The following is a 9,508-nucleotide window of genomic DNA, read 5'->3' on the forward strand; positions in this document are numbered from 1 at the left end:
GGAAAAAAATAAAGAAGAATTACATGTGCAAACAACTTCAGAACTACAGCAATCATTAAGTCTATAAGGTTTGATTTTAAGAACACACTACTTCCCTGTAACACTATAATGGGGAACTCGCATCGTCTAACAACCGGAGCAACATAATAAACTTCATTTTAAGAATGCTATACCTCATATTGTTGCTGCTTTGTATAACAATGCTTTACTGCCTCGCATAAATTTCAGCTAAAATTTGTAGGGGAAAAAAAATTCAATGCTTATCTCAACTGCAATTTATACAGCTTACTACTCAACTAGGCTACCACTCTGCGGAGGTTTGTACGCAATCGTGTGTCTAGAACAGATTGCTTTATGGGAGCAAGGCAAACAAAGGTTCGAAATCAGAAGAGCTGGATTTCTCTGCCTCCCCATCGCAGACTCCCTCCGAACAGTCAATGTGCCACAAGGGACTAGCAAGCATGCTTCAGCAATTAGTTTAGTGGCTAAGAACAGGTCTGCATTTGTTTACAAGGCTTGTTTTGCGATTCTAATTTCTGTAGTGAAATTAGGTGCCACCAAACTGGAAATACCAGGGTAATACAGGCTTCACCTTTCTTGGCTCAAGCTCAAACTAAAGAGCAAAGATAAATATTCACCTATCAAAAGTAATATGATCAGGACTGTAATTTATCTTAATATATATGGGCCAATCTTACGTATGTTACACATGTTTAAAGTAAATGAGAATTTAGTGGAAAATAAGAATATATGAGCCATGCTAGATAGGTCAAATGTCTATCTAGACCAGCATTCTTTTTTCACCAACCAGATACCCACTGGAAACCCCAATAACTATATGAATTCAATAGCACCAGTTCCTTTGCAACTGACACTGAAAGGCATGCTGCCTTGATTTCTGGAAGCCAGAAATGACTATGACCAGTCACCTTTCATAGCCATATGCCTCCAACTTCTGTCCAATAGTATTTAAGACCACCTTTCCTCTGTCCTAATTTCCCACCCTTCAGTTTCAGTGCAGACAGATCTAGTATTCTGAAGCAAAGAGAAAAACTTCTCCCCATCCACTTTCTTCAAGCCATGCACACGTAAGAACAAGTTACCTACATACTGGGAATAACCAGGGCACTTTGGATGGATACCTGATCATCAGCAAACGTAACAAAGGCAAAAGCTCTGAAAGGTTTGGGGATGAAGACATCGACCACTTCTCCATACTGCGAAAAAAACTGACGGAGCTCATCTGCAGTCATGTCTTCGGTGCATCGCCCAACAAACACCTTCCTGCTACGCATAGGTTCATCTGGACTTTGCTGGTGCCAATGCGGAACAAAAGATGTGTATTAATACCCCTATTCTTCTAGCTGTTTGTAATAGCCAACATTCTAGGGACAAGGTTGCATAGAGAAACACATAACTGCTAGGGAACAAATAGGATTTTAAAACTACGCAGGTGGCAACTAACTACAGAAACCATACATTGACCTGATACAGACAGGCCAAAATAAAGCTGCTTTGAGTCACTTTGCAAGTATGCTGTTTAAATGATACGTGCATCCTAAGAGTCCAGAAGCCTCACCAAAGCCACGCTCCAGTCCTAAGGACTGGAGTGCAGCTTTGGTGCAGCTTCCAGACTCTTAGGACGCATGCATCATTGAAACACCATACCTCCAAAGTGACCTGAAGCAGCTTTATTTTGGCCTGTCTGTATAGGGCCATTAATTCAGGAACTGTGTCTTCTGAAGCTTAAGGCTGCAATCCAATGATTGCAGCCTTCTCTCCCTCCTGCTGCACCCTCTATAATGTTAAAAACCTGCTCCTGAGGGTTTCCCAGATTGTTGCATGCTTAGGGAAGAGGGAATTGCTTATTGTGACAGAAGCAGAAGTACACCACGGGATCCGGGCCTAGCCTTGTACCATAACACAGAATTAGATACAAATTAGTAAACCAGCCTTTGAACACCCCAGAGATATCAGTCTGTGGCTATGTCATGGTAATACAGAACAGAATTTGTATCATACTCTGGCTATGTACTTCCTGCCCCACACTTTTATGTATTGGGAGAATTGGATAATAAAGAGGGCAATGTAGTTCATGCTCCCAGACAATCAAACAACTATTTTGCCTGAAAGCCTATAGTCATTTCTTCCAGAGCTCTATTTATTCCATTAAGGGATTGGACAGGACCTAAAAAGCTGCTTCAGTGTTTTCCTCTTTACCAGCAACCCATAACCATGTGGCATCACTGTCTGCTTTTCAAAGTTCTCACCATTTCAAAATGCCATGAGGCATTAGGATCTCATACTGTACAAGATCATAAACAATGCATTTTCCAGCTGCAGGGAAGCTAATTTTCTGGGGAACTAAATGACTAGAGCTTGGCTTTGCATGCTTACAAAGCCTTGGAAAAGCTATGTAGAGTACCTTAGAATTTGGGAGTTTGCAGTCACACCATCTTCCGTCTATCATGTGGCGCTGGGACATGACCTTCACCTGGGTTTCATAATCCGTAAACCTTACAAAACCAAACCCCTTTGAGTGGCCAGTTTTGATGTCTTTCTTAACCTAGAGTTAAAAGAAAGTAGATTAAACTCCACATTACTGTCACATAGATCCATTTCCAATATCAAGTAGCACTAACATTTTGCAATTTCAAAAGTCAGTGTATTTGTTTCTTTATAAATAGAAAAAAATTAAGATTTTAGTGTAGATGTGAACTATATAAACTCTTTTAAAATTCTGCAAGTCAGACTTGCTCAGGAAAGGTAATACTGACTCCCCAAACATGCTCAAGAATGCTTAGCTTGTTGTTGTTATGGGCCTTCAAGTCAACTCCAATTTATGGTGACCTTATCATAGGGCTTCCTCGGCAAGACTGCTTTAAACCTCTGTCACTATTTTCTTTGTAATGTCTGCCTAATTAAGTCCCATTAAATGGCAATTATTCCTTCTTTCAAATTAAATGCAAACAAGAGTAGGACAGGACAGATAAACAGAGTCCTGTTTCACTGCTTCAACTGGATGACCAGGAATAAATTCAAAGTGTTACTAAAGAAAGATCACAGTGTGTAAGATTATAAATGTAACCCAGAAACACAGAAAGGGAAGACAGGTACCTGCACCATGAGAACCTCTCCAAATGTGCTAAAATATTCCTTCAGATCTTGTTCTGTTGTCTTCCATGGAAGACCCAATACTATCAGATCAGAGGTTTTCTGCACGGCTCGTTTCACTTTGACAGCTGATGAGGCATCTGTTTCATCCATTTTCCTCTTGTTGTCTAAAGAGAGGCAACTATCAGCACTGACGGTACTTTACAAAAATGTGGCAAATACCACCATTCATTGGAATGGACAATTGCACAGGAACACCTCAAAGCTATGCAGAGTCCAGTTCTGTGTTCCCTGTGGAACTCACCCAAAGTTAAATGTGTACAAGCCTGAAGCCTAACAGCATGACCAGAAATACATCCCACCGTGATCCAAGGCACTTGCTTCTGAGAAACTACTTAAGACTGCAGGCTGGTATGGATTAAAAATGCTGTGATATTACCTACTGTTAACAACCCCAAATATGTCAACATAGTCTATTAGGAGACCATTTGGACTATATATATATCCATCCATCCATCCATCCATTGGCTTAAAACCACTGGTCACAGCCAGGGATGGGAAACGTATGGTTTTGGAGGACTTCCACAGAACCAACATCCTACTCTCAATAAGCTAAAAAAATGCAATTCTTGTCTAGAAAATCAATTCTAGGAAATATAGTTTGGGGTCTAATTGTTCTCTCCTGGAAACTGCAGAAACCTCAACACTTGGAACATCACCTCTGGATTTGGCAAAATGGAAGTGCAGCCTATATGGGGTTGGGAAAACCAAAACTGGTCCTCTGCCCCTCTCCCTTGTGCTTACCTGTCAAAGCAAAAGGAAAATTCTCCAAGTATATATGTATACACCCATCAATCAAGAAACCATGATTTAAAAAGAAACAGGAAGAAGACTGAAGAAAGAAAAAGACCTGAGAACACACCTTTGGGATAATTAACAACATATACTAGATTTCCCCAGCCATTATCTGGCGCGTGAAGAATTCCTTCCACTAATCGGACGCCTCTCATACATTGGGACACAGGGTTTCTGTAGCGCAGGCCACATGCTCCTGGGAACTGAGCAGTCACTGTGGAGAGCAACACAGTTCCATCATCTTCTGACGGGATCTCAATCGGTTCCTCATTCTCATCTTCAGTAACCCGGATGTACTCCGACATCTCCGCCGTGATGTTGCTAAAGAATGGAAAGAGAGAATGTGAGCCAAACTTATAAACCACACTGACAGATTTTTATTGTGATATTATCTAGTTACTGTATATCTTAAGAATCCTCAGCATACTCCAGTGAATGTTAATCCTGCACATAGACACATCCAGGCAGCAGATAAGGAAGAATCCTAACTCAGAGGGAGAACAAATACTTTGTCTACAGAGGTCCAACTACCTGGCAACCCTTATTCTGACTGTTTCTGCCAAGGAGGGAGAAAACCAAACGACTTCTCTTCTGATTCATAGCTGGGGCCCAGCTTAACTCACCGATGTTATTGTGGGGGTGAGATACCTTCCAATAGCCTTTCTTTCTATGCTGAACAGCAGAGATCACAAGGTGCTTCTATTCACTCAATGGTAGGAAATATAAACAAACCCTTTGCAGTGTACGCACCCAAATATGCATATTCAGGGACTTGCTAGAAAGCCAGCAGCTGCACTGGCAATTCGACATATGAGATTTCTCCATTCACGCTAAAATAAAGCTGCTTCGGATGACTTTGGAGGTATGCTGTTTAAATGATGCATGCGCCCTAAGAGTCCAGAAGCTACACCAAAGCTGTGCTCTGGTCTTTAGGACTGGATCGTGGCTCTGGCACGGCTTTCAGACTATTAGGACTCATGCATCATTTATACAGCGTACTTCCAAGTGACCCGAAGCAGCTTTATTTTGGCATGTCTGTATGGGGCCAAAGTTAAAACATAAAATGGTAGTAGGGACAACTTACCCTACAACTACAACCACATATACTGTGAATGGGCAAGTCACCTGTTGACGTATGGCAACCCCATCAATTTCATAGTGTTCTCTTAGGCAAGGTACTCTGGAGAGGTAGCTTAGCTAGTTCCTTCTTCTGAAATACAGCCCATAGCACCCAGCATTCATTGCAGTGTTCAACTGCCAACTTTCTTCCCCTTGTCTCAGCAGATACTTTTAACTAAATAAGACCATATAAACATGTTATGAGCCAGCGTGGTTCATAGGTTTGAGCCTAAGACTTTAACTCTGGAAATTGAGGTTCAATTCCTGACTCGGTTGTGGAAACTCACTGGGTTACTTTGGATGAGCCATTCAGACCCAGAAAACCACTCTGAGGGAGGGTACCACAGGTCAGAAACAACCTGAAGGCAAACAACAACAACCACCACCATGCTATGAAATGAACAAATAAGCATAAAAGCCACAAAACAAAGAGTAAAGCAAGATGTTGTTTATGGATAATTTAATAAAGAAAGATCCAAGAGGATGGAGACATTAAGGGATGACTTCCATGACCAATGGCACAATGCTAATGATAGATACCATCCAGGCAGACCTGCAGTGGGATCCACTGGAAGAAACGGTCTAAATGAATCTCTATGAATTGTAGTGACAGTATCCATGGTTTGGGACAGTGCGGTGACATGCGCCTTGGTTGCATCCTGGCTGAGTCCTGAAATGCACTTCCACATGGGTCTGCCTCTGAACCGTGCTCAGGAACTTCAACCAGTGAAAAGAGCTTCAGGCAGATTACTAAAATGGGGACCGGTTGCAGGGAGTACACAACTCCTCTGACAACAAAGCTTCACTGGCTGCTCCGGGCAACTGTCCAACATTCAAAGCACTAAACAAAGATCTGGAACTCAAGATGTCTTCAAAGGATGTGCTCTTGGCTTCCTATCAGGCTATGAGGACGCTTTGCACAGAGTAACCCAATGGGTTTCCAAGGCTGAGTCCTAGTCACAGAAGCAGAGAGTACTAAGAGCCATCTAGGCCAACCCCCTTCTGCCATGCAGGAACTCACAGTCAAAGTGCCCCTGACAGATGGCCATCCAGCCTCTGTTTAAAGGCCTCCAAAGAAAGAGACTCCATCACCCTCCGACGGAGCATCTTAGTCAGGAAGTTGCTCCTAAGTTGGAATCTCTTTACCTGCAGTTTGAATCTGTTGGTCCTAGTCTTTGGAGCTTAACTCTCCATCATGTCTGCACCCACTTGGAAAAGCACAAAAACTGACTCTTTCTCTTCCTAAAGGACTATATATATATAGTGATGGTGCTACCCATAAATGGCACTGTCACAACGGCCGTTGATGGAAACAGTCATGGATACAAACCCAGTTCATCAAAGTCTGTGCTCAACAAGGTGTCTGCTGTAGTAGACTAACACAGAGACAGACAACCAACTCTCCCCGTGACGAAATACACTGTGATGTTGATTACTATGTAGTGGTCCACTTTTGATGGAGTTAGGGGTGAAGGACCCCTACGACAGTGGAAGACACTCCCTCAATGGAGTGTAGTGGAGTCTCCTTCCTTGGAGGTCTTTAAGCAGAGGCTGGATGGCCATCTGTCAATGGGGATGCTTTGACTGGGAGTTCCTGCATGGCAGAAGAAGGGGGTTGGACTGGATCAGGGCCCTTGTGGCCTCTTCCAACTCTATGATTCTATGAATGTGGAAGTACTGCTAATAATAATAAAGGCCTGTTACAAACTGCCAAAACAAAGCTGCTTGGGGTCTCTTTGGAGGTATGCTATTTAAATGACACATGGCTCCTAAGAGTCTGGAGGTTGCGCCAAAGCCACATGCCATTCCTAAGCACCCGAGTACAGCTTTTGGTGCAGCTTCTGGATTCTTAGGACCCATGCATCATTTAAACAGCATACCTCCAAAGAGATCCAAAGCAGCTTTATTTTGGCAGTCTGTCACAGGCCAAAAAACACTATTCCTTTTACCTTTGGGAACACCTCTCTAGGCATCCCTAGGTCCTCCAGCGCAACTCTATGGCCAACATCTGCCAGAGGTTGGTAGCAGAACCAAGCTGGATGGAGGGCCTACAAATGAATTGCGCTACAAACAAGTACAACAAGTGGTTTTGTTCCATACAAACACACACATACAGAAGATTTGCTCAAGACCCAGTCATAATAATAGTAATAATAATAGCTTTTTGTGGGCTTTTCAGGCTCTGCGGACGCGTTCTAGAAGAGTTTGTTCCTGACGTTTCGCCAGCATCTGTGTCTGGCATAGAAGAGAATCATCATCATCATCATCATCATAAATAAGGTTTTACTTCTATCCCGTCTCTCCAGCAGAATCCATACAGTAAAACAGAAGAAGAAAACACATCCCTTTGATCCCTTTTCTTTTAATGGCAGATTGAAATGGTGCCTCTCTTGGAAGAATCTGCATGTAATACGAAGCAAGGTTTGGATAGAAGACACTTCCCCCTTTAGTTCAACTGCATTTAAACAAACAAACAAGCAAACAAACACGGAAGAATCGCTTGCGTTTTACGAAACGCAGCCAGGATGCATTGCGTCGCGTTGGATTTTAGGTTATACAATACGACAAACAGAATGCGATGTTTGTGCAATCGTTAATTTTGCGAAGCACTTTGATCTTCTTGGAAAGGCGGTGTATAAATAATATTTATCATAATAATAATAATAAATATTAATAAATCATCATCATCATCATCATCACAATTGTTATTGCGATTGTTTTTAGATACTGTTTTAATTGCTTTTCTCTTGATGTATTTTTCACTTAAACTTGTTTGCCACTTTGGCCAAAAATTGGAAAAGCGGGATATAAATAAACTATTTTATTATTATTATTATTATTATTATGTTTTACATTAAGTTTAAGCTTTTTGATCTGTATAAAGATTAATAATAATAATAATCATGGAAACGGTGGCTCTCGTCTAAAATGTCAATATCAAAGCTCACAATTTGGGATTTATATCATGATTATTATTATTATTATTAAAGGAATGTATACCTTTCTCTTTAAAGAGTATTTTCAAGCCCTGAATAGTTGAGTCTCTACTTTGTTTTATTGCTTGCTTCCTTTTAACTCTTTCGTCGTTTCACTGTATTTTAAGAGGAGGAAGAACTGAGGGTTTTGGAACACGTGCTTTTTGAGGCTTTGTGAGCCGCCTCGATTGCGCCTCGGAGAAAGGCGGGATGTAAATACATTATTATTATTATTATTATTATCATTACTATTATTGTTATTATTAACCTTTATTTATGAAGCGCTGTAAACTTACATACAATCTTTTTTATTATTGCTATCATTTATTGCTACTATTACTATTATTATTATGGCGCAGTAACATCCAGCCTTCGCAAAACCAAGGCTGCCCTTTTGAGCCCTTCTCCGGCGGGCTCTGGGTGTTCTTCCCTTCCGGGGCCTGTCTCCTTCCCAGCCCTCCTCCCCGCGGCGGATCCCATGGCCTTCCTTCGGCGCTAAGGCTAGGCCTCAATCCCCTCCCGAGGCCTACTCGCCCTCCTCGGCTTCCAACGGCTCCGGCCCCTCGTTCCGGCCCGGATTCCCGGCTCACCGGTGGCGCGAGGCCAGCAAAGGAGGCTCAAGAACCGGCGACAGTCTCCCGGGAAAAGCGAAATGCGGGAAGAAACCGCGGGCGCTGCTTCCTTCTCCTGCCGACAAAATGGCGGCGCCCTCCTTCCTCTCGAAGCGTCGGGATGAAGACGCGCTCGTGGAGCGAACCACCTAGGACTCTATTTAGGGGGGTTTTCCTCAGGCTAAGCGACCAATTATTTTAAATTAATTAGGAACAACACAATGTAAGGACAGAGTTGTAATAAAGACGTGTTTTTAAACTCATCTGCGTTTTTTATTCGCGGGTTTTTTTGGGGTTTTTTTGTCTACAAAGCGCTCTATGTGTGTAAGCCTACCGTCCCTTGTTCCAAAATGGTATGGTCCGCTGGGCGCCGCAGTGCGCATGCGCGGGAAGGAGGGTGAGCTAAGGAATAAGGCGGAGTCCCCCGAGGGCCCCGAAATGGTATGGCCCGCTAGGCGCTGTAGTGCGCATGCGGGTGAGCTAAGGAATAAGGAGGAGTCCCCAGGGCCCAAAGTGGTATGGTCCGCTGTGCCGTAGTGCGCATGCGCGGGAAGGAGGCTGAACTAAGGAATAAGGCGGAGCTCCTTCCCCCGGCGCAAAGCGTTGAATGGGTTCGGTCGCTGCTGCGCATGCGTAGTATGGGAGGGGCGCGCTGGGCGTGGAAAGGGGGAAAAAAAGAAGCGGAGGTGCGCTGTTTGCGCATGCGCGGTGTGGGAGGGGGCGCTGAGGAGGAAGAGCGGGAAAAACCGTTGCTCTGCGAAGTTAAGGTTCGCAGGCGCGCATGCGCAGTGTTAAAAAATGGCCCTCTCAGTCAGGACCAAGTTGTTAAACAAT

General features: G+C 43.3%; 1 protein-coding gene across 6 annotated transcripts in view; it reads right to left on the reverse strand.

The window, feature by feature from the left end:
- The window catches only part of LOC121936758 (TAR DNA binding protein), a 23,000-nt gene extending 14,187 nt beyond the window's left edge, over positions 1 to 8,813 (reverse strand). For all 6 annotated transcript variants that reach the window (XR_006105028.1, XR_006105029.1, XR_006105027.1 and 3 more), the window contains exons 1-5: positions 8,654 to 8,813; positions 4,037 to 4,290; positions 3,118 to 3,281; positions 2,426 to 2,566; positions 1,143 to 1,313 (exon numbers count right to left, since the gene is read on the reverse strand). Coding sequence is in view for 3 of the 6 variants with exons in the window: in XM_042479304.1 (XP_042335238.1) it covers positions 1,143 to 1,313; positions 2,426 to 2,566; positions 3,118 to 3,281; positions 4,037 to 4,274 (714 nt within the window). In the remaining 3 variants the exon portion in view is untranslated. The remainder of the gene's footprint in view (positions 1 to 1,142; positions 1,314 to 2,425; positions 2,567 to 3,117; positions 3,282 to 4,036; positions 4,291 to 8,653) is intronic.
- Positions 8,814 to 9,508: the final 695 nt, after the last annotated feature.

Source organism: Sceloporus undulatus, chromosome 7 (assembly GCF_019175285.1).
Source record: "Sceloporus undulatus isolate JIND9_A2432 ecotype Alabama chromosome 7, SceUnd_v1.1, whole genome shotgun sequence".
Lineage (NCBI taxonomy): Eukaryota > Metazoa > Chordata > Lepidosauria > Squamata > Phrynosomatidae > Sceloporus > Sceloporus undulatus.